This window comes from Epinephelus lanceolatus, chromosome 11, assembly GCF_041903045.1.
Source record: "Epinephelus lanceolatus isolate andai-2023 chromosome 11, ASM4190304v1, whole genome shotgun sequence".
Taxonomy (NCBI): domain Eukaryota; kingdom Metazoa; phylum Chordata; class Actinopteri; order Perciformes; family Serranidae; genus Epinephelus; species Epinephelus lanceolatus.
Genome location: NC_135744.1, coordinates 16,833,144 through 16,854,611, shown reverse-complemented (window position 1 = coordinate 16,854,611; position 21,468 = coordinate 16,833,144). Strand labels below are relative to the sequence as shown.

The 21,468-nt window shown below is 40.7% G+C and overlaps 1 protein-coding gene across 1 annotated transcript in view; it reads left to right on the top strand.

The window, feature by feature from the left end:
- The first annotated feature begins 10,145 nt into the window (after positions 1-10,145).
- Positions 10,146-21,468, top strand: part of rad51d (RAD51 paralog D) — a 36,670-nt gene continuing 25,347 nt past the window's right edge. The window contains exons 1-2 of the mRNA XM_033609397.2: positions 10,146-10,531; positions 10,618-10,679. Of these exons, the coding sequence (XP_033465288.1) occupies positions 10,450-10,531; positions 10,618-10,679 (144 nt within the window). The 5' untranslated portion in view covers positions 10,146-10,449. The remainder of the gene's footprint in view (positions 10,532-10,617; positions 10,680-21,468) is intronic.

Sequence of the window (21,468 nt, the reverse complement as noted above, 5' to 3'; positions counted from 1 at the left end):
AAGCATTTCTTTGGCGCATTGGAGACATGCTGTTAGCTAAACACCTGCTAATGACTGCTCAAATATTTTCTCTGATAATTTAATGTATGCTGACATTGTTTCTGATCCAGATGTTCAGGAGGTTTTTACTGAGAGCTGAATTATCTGCAGAGGTCTTCTCCTCTCCAGAAAAACAGACCCAATAATTCATCCCGGTAAAAATACTAAATAAAGCAGTTTCACCTTACAGATTAGTGTTTCTCTAGTCTCGCTCACCAGACCTTTCTCAAGAACAGAAAGGTCTGGCTGGGCCGACTCTCACTTTAAGATTGGAGAAAATAACGCCCCGGCTGCTTGTATTTCTTTCAACCAATCACAATCGTTCTTGGCGGTGCCACAGCAACGGTGCTCTTGCAAAAATATTGCTGGGGGGAAACAGATTTTGGTGTAACACGCCCACAAAAATATCGTCTATGGGACGCGAACCATGGCAGAAAAATGGCTACATCCCCGCAAGATCAAACACCGCAAAAGTTAGTAAAGGACGTGTTGAAAACTGCAACCAGAGGTGGTAGGGCGGGACTTCAGCGGGTGGCTCGTTCCGCCCAATGAGAGGCTGATCTTTGCAGTGAACTTCCACCCACTCAGACTAGTGTTTCTCTGATATTGTTTTGGCATGTTGGAGATGGGCTGCTCATGCACATCCACTAGCTATATATTTTTTTCTCAGTCTTTACCACTGCAGGAGCCTGTATAAAGTCCTTCAGGATCCGGGAGATCCTCGCACCGATACGGGCCAACAGGTCCTCAAACTGGGCCAGTGTCAGCCTGAAGTACCGCTGGAAACGACCGTCATCCAGACGCAGCTCTTGCAGGAGGTGATGATATTCACCCAGCTGCGTGCCTTTCTGGAGGATATTGTGAACCCAGACATGGCGGCGTTTGGGTCTCCGATCCAAATCAGATGTCCAGAACAGATAAAGAGCAGCTACAGTAGTTAACTCAGCCATGGTTGACGAGAAAATAGCGGGAGGTGAAGAAAATTGCGGGAGGAGGGTTGTGTCATCGCGATTGAAGCGATGAAGCGATGATCAAAAAGGTGACATTTGTGATCAAGCGACGCGATACTCACGTTACAGGCGATGACATCGCGTCCATCGCGTTTGGTGTGAACGCACAGTTAGTCTGTTTTACTGCTTATGTTTGAAGAATGAAGAAGAAGAATTTCTAAACATTTTTTTTGTCATTGGTCAGAGGTCATAATATAACAGATGCCTCAATATAATTGCACTCTGTCTCTAACAAGAACAAACTCAGCGGTAGCATGCATAGAGTTTCCAGAAGCATCTGGATTTCAACCTCTCCGACCTCATCTACAAAGCTGTAACAAGCAGAGAACTGCCACAGCACATGAATCTGTTGTTGCAGATTCCCGATCTGCTCTCCAGTTTTTAGAAGAAGCTTTGTACTTTCTGCCAAAGCACTGCTCAACTCTAACAGCCTGATAGTATGAGCGTCAGTGTTCAGTCTTAACCCTTGGTATAAAGTAATCTAAGCTCAAAGGTACACTTCAATTTTTACATGATAACAGGTGGTCATATGCAGGGCATCTATATCTTTGTTCAAGGCGGTGGTCTTTATCATCAAATGACCTCGGACAAGAGGGTGAATTAACACGAGAGACACATATGAGCTGCCTGCAGGCCAAAACCAGTCAAAGCTTTTACTGGGAGAGAGGTCAAAGTCATCAACCTGAGTCAGTGGGTGGCTGGAAAGAGATCAACAAGGCCATTTTCATCTGGCCAGCAGGTCAAAATTTTCACTTCTCTAATGAAATATCCCTCCATAAACTAGATGTACTAGAACAAATACTGGTACAGACATTGATGTTCATTACAGAAGATGAATCACAATAATAATTAATAATAATAAGAATTTTGGTGACTGACTTTTCATGAAGATTCACCAGCAATTTAGTATTAGTGGTTCACTGTATAATGTCTTGACAGCTGTTGGATGGAGAGATGGGACCAAGTCATAGTTTTGAGTAAGTATCAAGTCTTTGCACTCAAGTCCAGAGTCAAGTCCGAAGTCCTAAACTTTGAGTTTCGAGTCCCAAACAAGTCATAATGTGCTCTTTTCCAAATGTAATGCAGTTTTATTAACAGAGTGAAAGGATATGAACTTTACAGAAATTACAATTTTTAAAACCACCATTTGTATGTGGGGCCCATGTGGGTAGTTAATGGGCTGAAAAATGGGCCCTATATGGGAATGTCCACGTGTTCCATATTTGCCCCATACAAACTGCCCACATGGGTGGGTTTGACCAAGTGGGCCCCACATGGGTCATTCTGGGGCTACCTGGGTACAAAGTGGGTATGGGTCCCAAAAGGGAATCTTATCGGGGGCGCACTGGGGTAAGTCCACTCATATAAGCAAATGTCATGGGGCCAATATGGAACCGAAGGACAGTCCCATATAGGGCTCATTTTTCAGCCCATTAACTACCCATATGGGCCCCACATACAAATGCTGGCTGGGTTAAAATAAGTGCAACTGAACTTTATCATTAAAAAAGAAAGTGACATTGCACTTTTATAGCATGGAGCACTATTAACTGGTACCACAACAAAATGAATTTAGTAGGTTTCTGTCCTGTCTTGTTGTGTAATGTAAATATAAAATAGACACACAGAGTACCTTAATGTCATATATGTCACTGCCAGCCTTAACATACTTTTTAATCTTTGGGCTTGGGGCAAGGTATCGAGTATTTTCAAGTCAAAAGTCTCAGTGCCAAGTGAAGTCATGAGTCACTGGTGTTTAAGTCCAAGTGGAGCTCAATTTGAAATCTGCAGGGCTGAAAAATTAAGCCAACACGAAAAGTGCCAAGAAACCGCAGTTCCTTGAATGGCCACTTGAGGCTGGCTCCAAATTCATTCAATACCCATAGATCCCCATGTTAGAGTGCCCAACTTTACAGCAGAAATAAACATGTTTACAGCCTGGTACAGAAAATGGACCAAAACCATTTATGTACCAAGCTGTAAACATGTTTGTTTATGCTACAAAGGTGGGTATTTTAACATGGGGGTCTTTTGGGATTGACTCGCTTTTGGAGCCAGCCTGAAATGGCCATTTAAGGAACTGTAATTTTTGGTACTCCTGCTTTGGGTTCATTTTTCAGCCTTTTCAGAGGTATCCACTTGTGGGTGACGTCATGGTAGCTACGTCCATTATATTTTACAGCTTATGGTCGACTTGCAAGTCTTTTTCAGTTTTGTCACTTTGAGTTTTAAGTCATCAAATTTGTGACTCAAATCCATGTCATGGGACTTAAAGCTCTGTGGATTACCATGTATTTTGTTGCTGACACTCATGGTCTTTGCAAACTCTGGTGATCCTGACTGTTTATCTTGCGCCATAATGTAGTTTTCCTGACCTTGAACATTTGTAGTTGTGCTTGCATGATCAAAACAGGACTCTTAGTTTTGTTATGTTAATGGCATTTGCCAGATAATGTAAATAACATGAAATATGAAAATGCTCTTCATAGAAGCCTCTCATGTTGGTACGAATGAGGTAGGGAGGATGATAGATGAAGGGAAGGGAAAGGGAGGGTGGGTCGAGAAATCTGAGACAAACAGAGCGGGATGGGTTGACCAGATTTAAGTGGGCTTAGAGATGTGGTTGAGAAGTGGCCCTGCTCCTGAACCTTAGTTAACAAATTAGCTTAATTTGTGTGAATATAAGGTGTACGTGACCTGACATAAATTTATTATCCTGATGTGACTTAAGCCAAATGATCTGTCATGATTCTGGCCAGATTTGGTTATGTGAGGAGAGGCAATTGTTCTCAGAGCTGGTTGTCTGAGTAACAGGAAAACAGTAGCTTATGTGACAGGAAACACCTTTTAATGTGTATTGGAAAGCTGTAGGTGTGTCAGCTGATACCGCTTGTTTGTCAGACTCTATAACAAGTCATGATGTACTAATTCTTTAACTATTTTGCAAGTAAACCCTCAAATGTCCTATTTTGTGTTTTGAGTCTTTATTCTCCAACACGTCAACCCGATTTTCATTCCAACCAAAATTTAACATTGGTCAAGGGGTAGAGTCCAACATCTCCCTGACTTAATTTTGATGTCCAATACCAGCAGGGACCTTAGAAGTATGTACCTCTGAACACTTTGGGTTCAGAGGTAACCTCTTAATATACTATTGCACCTAGTTTTGAAATATTATTAGGTAGTATTTCAAGAGGAAATCCCCAGAGAGGGTGAGGGGTATAACTCGTCAAAGTTTAATGTGGCCTAAATTATTTACTCATGAGAAAGTCATGAGGGAGTTGAAAAGTTCCAGTAAGTTCAACTTTTCAGAGTGCAACTGCCAAAATAAAACACTTTCATTTGGCAACTGGCTTCTGAAGACCAGCTTCACAGAATCTTGGCAAAGATGATTGTCTGGTGTTAGAGAGATTTGACACCATTCTCTCACCAAAAATTCCCTCATGTGGAGGTTTTCAGCTGATGATAGCTGACACTATCTCAGACACCAATCTGGACTCATGCATACGTGTAAAACGGGGTTGAAATGTGAAGTCTGGAATGGATCTGGTGTATGTTTGTGAAAGACAAGCTCTGTGTGAGTGAGGCTGACTTTGGCAACATTGCTTCCATTTGGTAAAAATGGGACTGAGCCATTGTTTTTTCCTTGGGGTTGATGTGTTGACGAATCGTGGGGTTGTGCATCTTTTTTGAGCTTTGTTTGTTTTTTCAAACTGCTGTGTGCATTATTAATCTCTACTCACTAGAGATGGTGAAGGTAGAGCAGAGATGGTGCTGCCTCTTCTCTTTTCTCAATACGTTATCGACCCGAGGCCCAGAGAGTCTGTGAATGCTCTTGTTGAGGTCAATCTTTTTAAGGACTCCAATGCAGTCTTCTGAATTTTCATCTCTTTCCTCTTGGCTGCCCCTAAAATGAATGATTTTGACCATATTTCCATTTCTGTCTTCAAACAGTTTGAGAAGATGTGACTTAGAGAGTTTTGATTTTAATCAAAGCAGGAATTCTTTGCCACATGATTTCCAGCACTCAGTAACACTTTTTTTGACTGACATTTCTTTCACAGCTGTACCAGAAAAAATGGACTTCACAAAATAGCCAGCATAACAACCTTTCACTCTGCTAATAACCAAGTCAACAGGCCTGGCTTGAACTGTTTTGGTGCGCACATATGCTCATAATTAGCTTGTTGAGAGCAGTGTGAACGCAATGACTCATCTGAATCTTTTTTTTTCTCTACTACCTGTGTGTTATTTTACACTACTTCACCCCCCCAAAAAAGGTGATGGAGACTGTTTATGTTTTGCAGTCCAAACATAGCAATATTTTTTGTGAAGCTCTGTCAAATTAAAATGTAATATATGGTCTTTTTACTTTTACTGATCTTGTACAGTTACAGAAAAATCTTGATCAAGGGATATGGAAGGTGATCCAGATTTATTCCATGTTCATGATGCACTTCTCACAGAACTCAAGCTGTCTCATGCAGAGTGTGTACGTTTGTTATGAAAAGTAACGCACCAAAATTCACATGTATCCCACATAATGATGAGCACAGCCCAGTCTCACTCTGAAGTCACTGAAATCCGATGCTTGGACAGTGACTTGTGGTGTCAGAAACCAACGGAAAAGGCATCCTTTAACAGCGTCTGGCAGCGCCAGGGAGAAAAAGAAACAAGACAAGAACAAAAGTTAAGGCGGCAAAAGTCCAACTGGGACAGGCAGGAGGGGTGGTGGATGGGTCCAACAACCACTGATTTTCACCTGAGAGAGTGATGTTCGAATCCGAATTCTAAAGCCAAACCCTGTTCTTTTTTCCTAAACCTAACCACTTCCTCATGTTGCCTTAACCCAACCATGTGTGTTTGTTGTTGAAGGAAAAATAACGTCAACTTGTGGTGTTGTACAAACGTAGTGCGTTTATTAGTTCAGTAGAAAGAAAATCATTTCTATACAAAACTGCTCATAACAAGGCCTGTGAATGATCTTGAGTAATCGCCTCATGCTTTCTAGAAAAAGACATTGCTGTTGAGTTTTTCAAATTTATTTTTGGGGCACTTTAAACACCATAAGCCGAGTACAATCTAGTTCCATTGTATTAGAGAGAAGGCAGACATCTCTACGGCCGATATCACAGACGCTTGGCAACTCACACCAAAACAAAATAGATTGATAAACAGTGCTACAGGTAAAAGGAAAAATATGTTTTTGATTTTTGGGTGAACTCTCCCTTTAGGCACCAGTATTGTGTGAGGTCCCTCCTGCAATATACTTGAGCCATGTTTCCATTATTTTTGCAGTTAACCTTTACATGCACAGTATTTTTACATCACACTGTGTATAAGATGAAGCGCCTTCGTTTGGGTGATGTACTCTCAGGACTGTTCTGGAAACAGAAATAACTTCTCAGAATAAGCCTTCAGTAATAGAAAGTACAGAGCAGCAATTTTATTCCAAACTCCACCAACAAAAAGTTCATCTTCAATACTCACCCACGCAGATGTAGTCAAATTATTAACACAGCACCAGCTCTTTATCCATGACTCTAATACAATTCATTTGGGTCGAGTTATATTAGCATATTAATAGTTATTACAGGATTCTTTATTGATCCCTGAGAAAACCATATTTTCTCTTGTCTCTCCTTCTTCCACAGGGTATCTGATCAAATAAATCCAACACTATTTATAAAGTAGAAATTGGGGGTAATTTCAAAGTGCTTAAAAAGAAGAAGCAATGCACCCATCTATGAATAAGAGATTAGAAAAACTATCATTAAAATAAAATGATAAGATGGCTAGCAGGGTTCAGTGTGTTGCTCAGACTGTGATGTAATCTTTTAAGGGGGATTTATACTTGTGCGGCAGATCCTACGCCATTGCCCACGCTGTTGTGAGCATTTATACTTGTGTGGTGGTGTGTCTGTGTCACTCTGTAGTTACACCTCCAAAAACTAATCGGTGGCGGGGTGCTGTATAGTTGCTTCAAAACACACATTAAACACACATTAAACACACATTAAATATGGCTTAATAGAGACAATTTCTAACACAAGTACACAGATCAGCTTCACTATAACTCACAGCAGTCACAGACAAAGCACTTGTCCTTTGCTGGAAATATTTTCCCCACAAATACAACATGCTAATGTTATTAGCACAAGCCGATGGCATTTTACATCGTATATATTAGCCTAGCGGCTAGCAGACTTTTTTCCTCTACTCAAATGGAGCCAGGGACAACAGCAACATTTAACAAAGGTAACGTTACAAAATTTGGCTCCATTACAACTCACAAGCTTCACTGACAAAACAATTGTCTTATACTAAACATGTTTTCCATACAAATATAACATGCTAACGTTATTAGCACAAGCCTATGGCATTTTACATTGTATAAATTAGCCTAGCAACAAGCAGAGATTTCCTCTGCTCATATGAAGCCAGGGTAAATCACACACAGGATTTAAAATGCTATTTTGGTGGAGGCTTTATTGTCTTCACAATTTATTGTTTGTTCATCTGTGAAATTAAAGTAAATAAAAGGGTTGTTTCCACTGAGGGAAATGGTTTCAGCTTACAGAAACAGACATGAGGTCTGTCTCGCTGCGACTTGTAGTTATATTTCAGGGGAGGTGCATGTCAGGCTTTGGCTCTGCGTCAATGTAGAAGTGTTTGTTTTTGCAATTTACAGGCTCAGATTATTATTAAAAGTGTCTAATAACATTATGGGGAGGATCCTTACAGGGATAGACCTTTTTTAAAAAGTAAGATCCTTTTTGTTTGACCTGAAACAGCCCTAAAATGGCCAAAGCTACCAGACTCCATTTAACTAAACAGTAATTTTAGAGTGTTTAGAGCCAGCATATTTTCACATCTCACTGGGTGAATCAAGGGTTAATTTCAACCAAACCAGAGTTAGTGATTGTTGAAACAATGGGAAGATGAACCAAGATGGCTTTTGTGATATTTGTATTGTTTTTGTGGACTTTGAATGAGATGTCTTTTACGATGATAAAATTACTGTTTTTTTTAAAAGGGAGTCTGGTGGGTTTGATGATGGTGATTTCGCGGCTGTTGCTGGTTAAACAAAAAGATCTATAACTGTAGGGATCTTTTCTGTATTGTTGTCAGACACTTATAATGCCAATGTGAGCCTGTCAGTGACAAAAAAAACATTTTTAGTGGACGTACATTGAAGATGCACAGTTGCCCCAAGTAATCACAGTGCAGCCTGTTTCACTGTTGCCAGCTGCAGCAGTCTCACTCAATACTAGACCAATTTCAAAAACTGTTGTTGCCATCAGTCACTTGGACAATAAAACATGACAAAGTAGGGTCCAAGTTGAAAAATACCAAAGTAACCCTTTAAGTTGAAAATGACTGTATTTCAAAATACTGTCGTCGGTTTCTAAAGCACTGCATGGTGTAGGGTCCAAATACATTTCTGACCCTCTGCTACATTATGATCCATCCTCTCAGGTCTTCTCAGACAGGTCTGCTTTGTGTCCCCAGAGTCAAGACTAAACATGAGGAGGCATTTAGGCGTTTAGCTTTTACACACCACAAACTGCACATGTGCTTCAGCTCTCATAAATCAAGGCTGAAGACTTTTCTCTTCTCTGCTGCCTTTTATTAAATCAAACTCTTATCCATTTTTTACACTGCACTGTACATTTTTCTATTTTATACCTGTCTTCATATTTTTAGGTTGTTTTTATTTTATTTTCTCTAGCTCTTTAATTAAGGTTTTAATTGCAATTAAATTTCCTTTGATAATGTGTTTCTTTTGCACTTTGTTTTGATGCTTTTGATGTGTTATGTAGAGCACTTTGCCTTGTTGCTGAAATGTGCTATAAATAAACTTGGCTTGCTTGACAGAAGAACTACAAATAGAAATTGATTACAAGTTTAGCCAGAGAGTAGTGAAAGAGGGACAAGCTGAGCCAAAGTCAATGACTTTTTCAGCTGGTGAGGATCAGTATGCAATACAGTTTATGATCACTGCATCGTCCGGTCAGAAGTCTCTCTTAAGGTAAGTGCCCTCAGCGTCAACAGTGCCACGAACACTTCCACACTTGCGACAGCACTGATTTTTGCAGAGGGGACAAGGTGAACCCCAGAAGCCTTTTCATTGATGACTTTATGAGAATATTAATAATGCACCAGTGCACTAAGAGCTGTTCCAAAGAGTCTATGTGAAAACCGTATAACATTTCTGAGTATGAAACAAAGCACATGCATAATGACTGGACTAATTTGACATGATGGGAAATGATGTATAACAGCATCTCCATCGAGGTAACTTGTACACAACAACTCACAAACAATGCTGCGGTTGTTACTCTGACTATAAGTCGGCTAATTTGTGATGCTCCTCTACCACAGCTTCTACACTTGTTTGTGTTATATGGTATTTTATTTAATTTAACTTTATTTTATGTAATTTTATGTAATTTAATTTAATTTTATGTAGTTATTTATTTTGCTTCAATGGTTTATGTCCTATGTTGGGTTTAATTTGTGTTTTTTTTTCCTTCATTTTTTCCCATTGATTTTGTGTTTTTGAACATATTTGGCGGGCCTTTGTTTGAAGTAGGTGTTGTTGTGTTTATGTTTTGTGACTGAATCAAATTGTGAATGATCAGCTGTTTTAGTGCTTATAGAATTAGTGACTGAGGGGCAATATTCTTTATTTTTTTACACCTTCATTTCAATATTTCACAGTTTCAGTGAATACAAAGATTTCAAGATGCAGAGGAATAGAAACTAAAATAAACTGAACTAAAATAATTTGAACTAAACTAAACTAAACTACCTTTATTTTCTTTAACTGTAATGTATTTTATTTTTGATTTATTTTTTAGTTTAGTTTAGTTTGATTTAGTTTATTTTAAAGAGTTTATGATCATTATTTAAAAAGAAATGAAGACAAAAAAAGTAACACCCTATCAACAACTTGGGAGCAGTAACATTAAATAATAATATTATATAACAATATAAAACAGTGACATTAACATTAGTAATAACATTAAACTACATTACCCAAAAACTGCGAAAGCGCTGAACTACGGCAAGCCGGAGGAGGAACCGTAAGCCTTCGCGTTTTGACGGAAGGAAGCGTTTTCTGCTGTGGCGTCAGTGAAGCAAGTCGAAAAAGTTTTGTAAAAACGTTAGTTTGTTATAAGTAAACATTGCCGGAGTTTTGTCGTCGTGAACTTTAGAAAGTGAACTCCAGAAAGTCATTCATTCGATCTTTACCGGACACTGAGGCAGAAAAGTTAGCTTTGTAAGTTAGCTGCAAAGCTAAAAACAACGGTTGCTAACGGCGTCTGTAAAAAGAGCTAGCTTCATTACTTTCTCTCAGAGATACACGTTGACTGTCAGTCAACAATGCAAAACCATGGTGGTCTTAAGAGAGGGAATGTGTCCTGGACTGGATGCGGATTTACTGCGTGACCTGCGCGCTGCTGATATTAAAACAGGTGAGTGTTTATGTGTCACTGATTTTAAGATGCTTCATCTGAATTAAAAAACCAACAGTAACAAGAATGGTGTGTTGTTTCTACAGTGGAGGACGTGGTGTCATCTGACATTGAGGAACTTGCTCAGAGATGCTCTGTGTCATATAAGGTATTTACACTGACTTTAAATTAAATACACTCACCGGCCACTTTATTAGTTACACCTGTTCAACTCCTTGTTAACGCAAATAGCTAATCAGCCAATCACATTGCAGCAACTCTGCATTTATGCATGTAGACATGATCAAGACGACCTGCTGAAGTTCAAACCGAGCATCAGAAAGGTGATTTAAGTGACTTTGAACGTGTCATGGTTGTTGGTGCCAGACGGGCTGGTCTGAGTATTTACTGGGATTTTCACACACAATCATCTCTAGTGTTTACAGAGGATGGTTCCAAAAAGAGAAAATATCCAGTGAGCCAAAATGCCTTGTTGATGCCAGAGGTCAGAGGAGAATGGCCAGACTGGTTCAAGATGATAGAAAGGCAACAGGAAGACAAATAGCCACTGGTTACAACCAAGGTCTGCCACATTCAGATGGTAGGGTCAGAATTTGGTGTCAACAACATGAAAGCATGGATCCATCCTGCCTTGTATCAACGGTTCAGGCTGCTGCTGGTGGTGTAATGGTGTGGGGGAGATTTTCTTAGTACCAACTGAGCATGGTTTAAAGACCACAGCCTACCTGAGTATTGTTGCTGACCGTGTCCATCCCTTCACTCCACACTACTGAAGCTGCTCCTCTTTTTGGAACCACTGCGGAGACGGTAGTAATTTCACTTTCAGCCATGCTTGTTGTTGCTGTGGGTAACAGTATGAGGTCAATATGTCAACAAGTTGAAATATCGCCAGTACCTCAATATGAACTTTTTTATATCACAAATCATACCGGTATTATCGTGAACAAGATGACATGGCACACCCCTGGCTGTAACTTTAAAGTTAAACTAATACATTGTAAAGTAACAACAGCAGAGCTCTCTGCATTGATCTCTGTCTCTGGTGAACTCGGTGAGTGGTGTTTGTTCCATCTCCAAGGTAACAGATATAAAAGCAAGAGAACAAAGTTCAGTGTGTAATGTTATGAGAAATCAGAAATACTTTATTGATCCCCGAGGGGAAAAAAAAGTAGCATGTCCCGATTGTGTGCGTACTGCATGCAACAGTACGTACATTTTAAAGGCAGCTGCAGTACATACTAAAAGTAAAAAGAAAAAGTACCTGATTCGGAAGACACCCAGTAAGTCCCTCTCTCTCGTATGCAGTGTTACAGAGATACTTATTGTTCATAATGTTATGTCATATATGACATCATCAACCTCAAAGTTAACTTCTGCAGTGTCTACTGTCTAGAATGTCAGTCCTGTTCAACGATAAATGGTGGGATGGCCTCGTGCAATCAGATCAGTTGGAAAAGTGTTAAAGGTGCACAGTTTATTTTCTGATATTATAACTTTGGAGATCACATTTATATTTCACTCAGGGTGTTCCACTTGCCTGTACAAAGAGTTAACTTGCCCCAGGCAAGTGTCAATGTTGAGCCCTGTGACAGGAAAAAAACGCTTTGGTGGACACACAACAGCTACCAGGTAGAGTGCACTCACTGTACTGTGGTGATTTAGTTAATCTACAGATAACCCATGCAGATATTTTTCCACCAGTGACCAATCAGTTCATCAAAGAGTAGGTAGAATTTCAGTCGACCATGATTTGCTTTGGTTGCTAACAGCCCTAGTAGCCGGCCAACATGAAAATGAAATGTGCAGAGTTGAGAATATGGAGACTGTACAATATATTTCACATTTTGTTCCTACAGTTTCTCTCGGGGTTACAAAATTCTTTGTCCAGACTGCACGTACAGACAGTCTGACCACAGAGGATGTGTTACAGCCTGGGAAGCTCTCACTCATCTTTTCATTTATTTTTTTTACCAAGAAAGCCTGGGTTGACTTCCATGCCCTGTCCACCCACACAATTATCCACTGATACACTTTTATCTGGAAGGTCCTTCTGGGTTCTATCCTGATTATTTGCACTTTTATACCTCGGAAAAAGTTTGTGGGAAAACACTATTTATGATCTAAAAAAAACGATATAGTTTCCTGTTATCTGCCCATAAGGTCAGAACTGAGTTAGGCAGAATTTCTTTCATGATCTCTGCTCGCTCATTCTGATTCTCACAGCAAAATGATTTGAAACTGAAAGAGCTGACCTTCTCTTTGTGGGCTCAAACTGATAATGAAGGACTTTATGGCAGGCCCAATGAGGAAATTTTGAGTTTTGCCTTCCTGGTGGCTATAAACTTTTCTATTGTTTACTGCTTACTGGACACACACAGCTATATTTAAAATAGTACTTTTATTTCCTATCAGATCCATTTTTACAATTTTTGCCACGTGACTTCTCTCTCATATCTACAGAACACACTGTAGTCTACTGCTTATTGAGAAAATACAATTAAACATACAGAAAAAAATAGAAAGCTAATGTGATCTTTTACCTTGAACCGACCCTGCGCTGTGAAACAGTTTTACCTGGCTTGTTAACCAGATGATCTGGTGTGCTGTGAGTGTACATAACAAGCCAAGTGGGAATTCTGCTTAATTAAGGGTAACTGTCTGTTATTTTAAAAATTGTATTTCACCTAATATAAACCACTTACACAATGAGAAACTCATGCTGTGTGTGGGTGAAGGTGTGCCTAAGATCAACATGATATTGGTCAGAGCCTAAATCTCCCACACTGCGCTGCTCATGCCAAGTTTAAAGTGTGGGTGTCTTTTGTTTTCATTTCAATTCTTTCTAAGGCTGCAAAATAAAGGTATGAAATTCATTCATTACAAGGGAATAATGTTATGGAAAGTTAGGCTTCAATGATGAGCTGTTATATGTTACAATGAGGAGATGTGTTTAGATTAAGGGGCTTAATTAAAGGTTCAGTGTGTAGGATCTGAATGTATAATCACCTGTAAATAATTGTTGTGTTTTCGTTACCTTAGAATGGGTCATTTATGTCAAAATCCACAAAAAGCCCCATGTTGCTTTGCCGTGTTTCCACAGTAGCCCAGAATGGATGAAACCAACACTGGCTCTAGATAGGTCCATTCAAGTTTCGCGTCGGCCACCATAGTAAGCAACCCATCTTTTTTGACATGAAAGTTCTTTCTTCAGCATATTAACTGGTTTAAATCATCAGGTCTGTTTGTTTTGGAGAGGAAGAGACTTGTGCTGATAATTCGGCTGATGGTAAAAAACTTCCTGAATGTCTGGATCTTAAGTTCTCAGAGAAAAAAGGTGAACACACTTTTTCAGGTGCTGGGTTAGCAGCCCATCTCTGACAAGCCATACAGCATAGGAGAAACCCTGATTTGTAATGTGAAACTACTTTATTCAGTGTTTTTACCGGTTTAAATCCCCTGGTCCATTTGTTTTGGAGAGGAAGAGACCTCATTTGACTGACAAAAAACCTCCTGAATGTCTGGATCAGATAAAGGGTGAACACACATAAGCAGGCGCTGGGTGAGCGACCCATCTGGGACGCAGGAGTGTGCCATATCATCTCGTTCATGATATTACTGGAATGAAAATTGATACTGTGATACTTGCAATGTTTCACCAGCCGTCCAGTCACAGTGGAGGAGGGATGGGACAAACACAGCAAAGACCAACCATTACAGAGGACAGATACAAATGCTGAACAACAACAGCTGTTGTTTTAGGAGAATTCTGTCGGACAAGAGCATAATAACCAAACAGTCGACCAACCGACCAGAACTTCACAGCCCTACTGGCTACATATAATAAGCTCTTCACGAGTACAGTGACGCACATCCAGTTTTGCAAGGAGTTGGCATACTAGTCTCTGCTTTCCTTCCCGTCTCAACAAACAACAACACTAAATGTTGCATGTAAATCAAAAAAGTACAACGTAAGCAAGTGTTACAAGTTTCCAAGAACTGCGGGTGGCTCTAATGATCATTGATGTGTGCCACTTTGCTCAGCTTCGGGTTGGCACAGCGATTTCAGCTTCCAAAAAACGCCAGCAAATTCAGGCGGACGGGGTTTTTGATGACCCAACACACTGAGGTTTGCAGCTGCCGTTTCATGGATTACGAAATCTTCGCTACTGCCAAGAGTCGACAAGTATGAGCAACAAACTCTGGCCCATCATTGTTGGACTGGAATAATTACACCAACAAGACACGGGCCGGTGTTCGGGAGCACTGAACTCGACCGCAGCAGTTTCAACATGTTATCTACGAATCTTATTTGGACTTCAGCGGTTTGCTTCTGCACCAAAAGACATCAGATTCTACACCAGGTAAAGCAGAAACTAGTATGCCAGCCTCTGGCTTAGAGCCTACTAAGCCCCCAATGACTTATTGGTTGTGGGAGCTAAGTACCACCTTGATGGCGATGATTTAAGTTGAAAGTCTATCACAGAATGAATGAAAGATTTCGCCCTCCATGAGATCATTACATTTTCGAATGTTCTTTTTCCCTTCACCGCCTGCAGCAGGTTCAGGTTCCCCCTAGTGGCCCAGCTAGACTTCCAGACCAGCTTGTTCAGCCTGCAGGCATCCCCTGAGCTGATCACCAGCATCCCTCTGGTGCATCACACTCCTGCTGTTGATTTGAACCATTGTTGTATGCACACATTGCAGCAACTTGGAGGCCAGTGGTGGAACATCTGCACCGACACATCCATCTGACTAAAGCAGCCTGCTACAGTTCAATTAAAGCTGCTCAAGGCAAGGTTTCTATGTAAAAAAAAAAAAACACCTTTTTTATGAGCCCACATCCCAAATTAAGGCGCCAACATTCCCACTAATTGAGACCCAACAGATTTATTTTCCCTAGATACATTCCTGCTTTTGGACATGAACTCTGGCAGGAAATCCTCTCTGCCCAGAAGAGGAGACTAATCAGAATGTGTAAGCCTGCTAAACAGCCGTTGGTGCTGTTTCTACAGAAACAGGACTGAAAATTTGATGTTTTCCAGCTCTGATCTATTTTCATAAAAAGCACCACAGCCCAGCCTGCTCAGTGAACACTGTGTTTTCATGCAGTAGATTCATGTTGTATAGATCTAGTGGGTAGGGATGTCCCGATCCAGCTTTTTCACTTCCGATCCGATACCGATATTACAGCCTTGAGTTTTGGCCGATACCGATCCGATCCAAACGCGTATTATACATATTCACTTATTTTGTTGTCAGTCATGTTAGAAAAGGTTTGATCAAGCAATATTACTCTAACAAGAACAACTACTTAATCGGGTTAGTTAGAATGATCCACAACAGTTGGTATGAGAAACTGACCCATTTATTGTTAACAGGGTTAAATAAACAAACTTTAAACGTGAACATTAACATTAAATAAAAAATATAGCTGGTTTGCTTTGGCTGCTTTGGCCCCTTAATAAATAGAAAATAAATCAACACAAGAAATCTTTAAAATGTCTAACATTGAAATTAAAATAGCAGCAAGACTCCACACACTTGTGCTTTGCGCCCCTAATAAATAAAAAATAGATTACCACCACAAGACATTGTTGACATTTAACAAGTGTCAGTGCAAGCCTGGTGCACAGGCACACAATATTGTACAACTGTTTAAACAAGCAATAGTCCACCATGGCTCCAGTTTCACTAATTGTGCTCAAAACAATGCCATCAGTGCTCTTTACTTAAACAGTAAGAGTGTAAACCAAATAAAAATATCACTCTCAAAAAACCAGCGCAGAAAACAAATAGTCAGTTAACTAAGTTGACCGCTACTCTTCCTACCCTTCCCTCTGTGTGTGTCTGCCGTCTGCATGCTGGCCTGGTGGATTGATAGTAAGTGCTGGAGCGGATCACTGGAATGGACTGCTTGAATCGTGGAGCGCTGGGCTGGCCAGAAAACCTGGATCGGAGTCCGTGAAAAACTGGATCGGAGTTCTTGGATCAGCATTTTTCCATGCAGTCCGATCCGATGCCGATGCACGTTTTTTGCTAATATCGGCAGACATCCCTACTAGTGGGACGTTGTCCTACTGAGTCATGGTAGGTACAGATGCTGGCGACACCAGCTGCTCAGCTGCTAGTGAGGGGAGAGGCTGTACCTGCCGTCTGCAGCGTGGTGTGTTCACTTCACTAAATATTTCCAAAGAGCGCTTTTTCCTTTATCATTTTTGACCAAAACTGGCTGCTCTGATCCTCCTGCAGCCACGCTGGCCATATTACAGCAACAGAAATGTGTGCATGCATGCACAGCGACAACAACAAGCTGGGTTGCAGCGAGGGCTCTGTGCCTGCCAGACACTGCCTGCACAGCGTGTGTCCGTTGGACCCGTCTCGCGCACCCGACAGGCGCTGAGGTGGCGTGCACTGTTAGTATCGATACTTTTGTAAATTAGTATCGTATCCGGATACAGCGTTTGAGTATCTATACTTTTGACAACCCTAGTACAGACATCAAATAAGCTTAAAACTGCACTCAAGCAAATTAATTCAAAGTTTCCTAGGAGGGATGGGAACTGAAAAGATTTTATTGATACTGATGCCATTATTGATTTTGCTTATCAGGCTGATTCTTTATCGATTCCCTTATTGACTCTTAGTGACTGAAAGAATGAGGTCACAGATACAAGTGGCCAAAATGAGTTTCGTCAGAAGGGTGGCTGGGCTCAGCCTTAGAGATAGGGTAAGGAGCTCAGACATCAGGAGGGAGCTCGGAGTAGAGCTGCTGCTCCTTCATTTCAATGAAGGTGGTTCACGCATCTGATCAGGATGCCTCTTGGGTGCCTTTTGTTAGAGGTGTTCCAGGCACATCCCACTCGTAGGAGGCACTGGGGCAGACCCAGAACACCCTGGAGGGATTATATTTCTTGTCTGGCCTGGGGACGCCTTAGGGTCCTCTAGGAGGAGCTGGAAAGTGTTACTGAGGAGAGAGAAATCTGGGGTGCTTTGCCTGGCCTGCTGCCCCGACGACCCAGCCCTGTATAAGTGGATGAAAATGTACAGATGGATAAAAACACAAATCGAAGATCTAATGGGGTAATTATGGTCTTTTTCCCCTTTTATTGTATTCATTTGCGTTATGTGATTCCAAACCTTCATCGGAGTTGCAAGGGATTATTCATAAAGTTCTCTACTTCCTTTAGAGATTTGAAGAAAAATGTCCCAATATTTTTTAAGAATTATTTCTGTCGGAGTTTTCTTTTACCAGCCACCTTTAAGTCCCAGGCAAACACCACGTAGAGCTTCTTAAGCTTTTGTCAAGTGACTTTTTCCAAGTGAAAGTGAGTTTGTGGGCAGGGTTTAATTATGAGAGGGATCTGATCAATTTGTGTTGGGTTTTGATCACTCATAAGTGGGCGTGACTTAGCATCCATGGACTCTCGAATTCACAGCCTGATTAATCTGCTCACCGGCGGCCAAGTGCGGGAGGTGGCAGCAGTTGTTGGCAGCCTCGCCGTGTTCTGTGTATTAGGAACCACAGCGATTTAAAGAGCAGTACCACCCACCCATTATTAGATCTGCAGGCAAAGGCCAAAATATTTCCCTATGAAAATAAGAATACAAACACACACCTCCGACCCGTGATACTGCTCTGATAGATACTGTGACCCACAAACTAACAGTCAAGTGCAGTTTTATATGATGGGAGGGGTTGGCTGGATGCCCCATATTACTTTTCATTGGATACATTTATGTATGCGCCCTTGAGTGCAATATGAATCATCAGAATATGTATTAACATTCTGCAGGGGGAGAAAAGAGTGGGATTTTTATATCTGAATACACAGAGACACAGAATTAGAATGTAGAAAATGTATTTTTAATTTCACTCAATTTTTAAGTTGCCCGTTCAAGTAGAAAACTTATGCTTCAAAGGCTTTTGAGTCATCATTATCAATGTGCAAGCTGATTGATTGGCCAGTGAAAATCCAATTATGTAATGACTGCTGTTCTTCTGTGCCATCACTGTGTGGGATCTAGTGTGAACGGTGGGCCGAGATGTTTTGGATTTTTATCCTCAATAAATAAAAAAGTTTGTAGTTTGTTATGGAACTTTTTATTCATTTGCTGGAGTGCAGATCTCATGCAGTTCTAAGCAGCCATGGAGAGATGAAGTCTCGTCGAAGTGATGAGATTTTGCAGCCAGTTATACTGGAAGAAGGTTCATGTCTTAGAGAGTCATGTTTTCACAAGGGACAAAATTAACAGCAGGAGTTTATGTAGAAATGTCCCTTCTTTATCAGTCAGTAGATGTTTCTCTGTGACCTTGTGGTTAAGCTGTCCTGATGTGGGATGTAGGTTAGTCCCTGTCAAGATTGATGTTCACTCAGTGATAATTATCGATCTGCAACATCAAATTGACTCCATTATAATTAACTGTATGATGCCTAACTGTGGTGGCACAGTGGTGCGGTGGTTAGTATTGTCACCTTACAGCAAAAGGGTTCCCGGGGAGTGGGGGAGCCCTTCTGTGAGGAGTTGTATGTTCTCCCTGTGTCAGTGTGGGTTTTCTCCGGTTACTTTAGTTTCCTCCCACAGTCCAAAGACATGCAGGTTAATTGACGACTCTAAATTGGCCGTAGGTGTGAATGTGAGTGTGAATGGTTGACTCGTCTGGCGACCTTTCTAGGGTGTACCCCGCCTCTCGCCCAGTGTCAGCTGGGATGGACTCCAGCCCCCCCAACAGGATAAGCGGTTACAGAAAATGAATGAATGAATGCCTAATTGTCACATGTGCCTGTTCATATAGTCGGTCAGTGTGGGTGTTTTACTGTGCTGAAATTCAAATAAATGGAGGGTTTCAGTGTCTCAACTGAACACTGATGGTGCTTATTTTAATTAGGCAACAAATGCCAAAGTTAATATGCTTGTGTAGAGCTGTGAGTATACTTGTTTGGCAATTAAAATGCCAAGATAAGCACTATGCATGGTTGGGAGGTATCAAATCAAAGTATTCTGGGACTGGAGAAAGCCTTTGTTTGTGTTAGCACTCACACATTTTAGAGTTTCTCCCATAGAAATAGAATAACAGTGACAATGACTGTGTTTTCAATTATTTCGCCCCTTATCTTTTGGAAGTGCCCACCAGAATCATTATACTTTTAAGTTATCAAACATAAAAGTCTAATATTTGCTTGTTCCAGTATCTCAAGTGTCAGCATTTGCTCTTCTTTTTCTTCTTCTTCTTCTTCTTCTTCTTCTTAGTCTTAGGCCCAATCCCAATACGAAGTGCTAGTTTCATACCCACTACCCCTCGTTATGCCCCCTACCTCTACACGCAAAAAGGAATTGGGACACTGGGACATTAGGAATGCGCAAATGTAGGGGTAGGGCCAAGGGGTAGGGCTAAGGGGGGGCGGGGCGTATTGGGATGGGCCCTTAGTCTTGGTCTTAGTCTTCTTCTCCTTCTTCTTCTTCATCTTCTTCGTTTTCTTCGTCTTCTTCTTCATCTTCTTTGACTTCTTCTTCTTCTTCCAGGGTGTCTACAGGTCCTTTAAAAAGTCTTAAAATGTCTTAAATTCAGATTTAATGGGTCTTAAATATATACCATCACATTACCACAAAAAGTTCTCCAGCCTGACTTTACAATCATCGGACAAACCGAAGAATTGCAATAATAAATAGCATTTGTAATGGCAATAACATTTTGTATTCTTTTTACGTTAAACACATTAAACTTAAACTCACCCAATTGTTGTCATTTTTCCTTGCTGTTCATTTTGAACTGACATCAGTGTGTTTACTTGGAAAGAATACTTATTTCCTCAGCAGGTTTGGTCTTAAATGTCAGGTAAGGTGGTATTAAAAAGGTCTTAAAACGTCTTAAATTTAACTTGGTAATGTCTGCAGACACCCTGTCTTCTTCTTCTTCTTCTTCTTCTTCTTTTTAATATTGTATAATTGAGAACATTTAGGTTTTGAGTTAGCGGCCGGAAGAAACTGAAGGTTCCATCTTGGGCTCCGGGACTCTGAGGTGTGATGTTCTTTTTCTTTTTTATTATTAGAACAACACGGTACTATAGTGCATCATTAGATTGACGTTAAACAGTGAAGACAATTGATTAATAAGAAAACATGAGTGAACATTCTGTGTCCACAGAAGTGAAAAACAACAAAGGTAAACAGTACATTAAAATTATATACTTGGATTTGCTGTTTCTTCAAGACAGGTGTAGGTGTAGGTGTGAGACGTGAAATGATGTGGACAATCATTATTTTGTACGCAGCGGTGTGTAAGGGTTGAGGGAGGGAGAGAAAGGAAAAATCAAAGAGGCGGCAAAATCTGATGGGCATTTTTCAGTATTTACCAACTTCTAATTACCTGAACAGAAGATCTTAAAACTAATCAATAAAGAAAATCAGTGTTTATCCCAGCGCTATCCTGAACCATTACGGTGGTACACCTGCAATTAAGCATAGCAGAGTAATACAAGCATCGATTTAGAGCCTGAGCAGAAACTGCTCCATGTTCTGCACATATGCTCTTGGTGTTGATGTTTAAACTTTTGTATGTGACCTGCTGGTGCCATAAAGGGGTCCAGTGGGTAAGATTACGGGGGTTTAGTGGCATCTAGCGGTGAAGATTACAGATTGCAACCAGCTGAAACTTCTGGTGAGAATTCCTCCAGTGTTCATCGTTCAGGAGATTTTCCTAGGAGCTGAATTATCGGCAGATGTCTCGTCCTCTCCAAAACAAACAGACCAGAGGTCTCAATTATAAAACAGTATGTCGCATCCATACTGAAAATGTATGTACAGACAAAAGCCAAAATGCCATGCACCAAAAAATAATTGGCAATTTCGACGATACAGGCTTCAAACTCACCATCTGTGTCGCCAAGTTCCCATCTCCAAAATGTTTGTAAGCATGGGTCAAAGTTTCTCCCATCAAG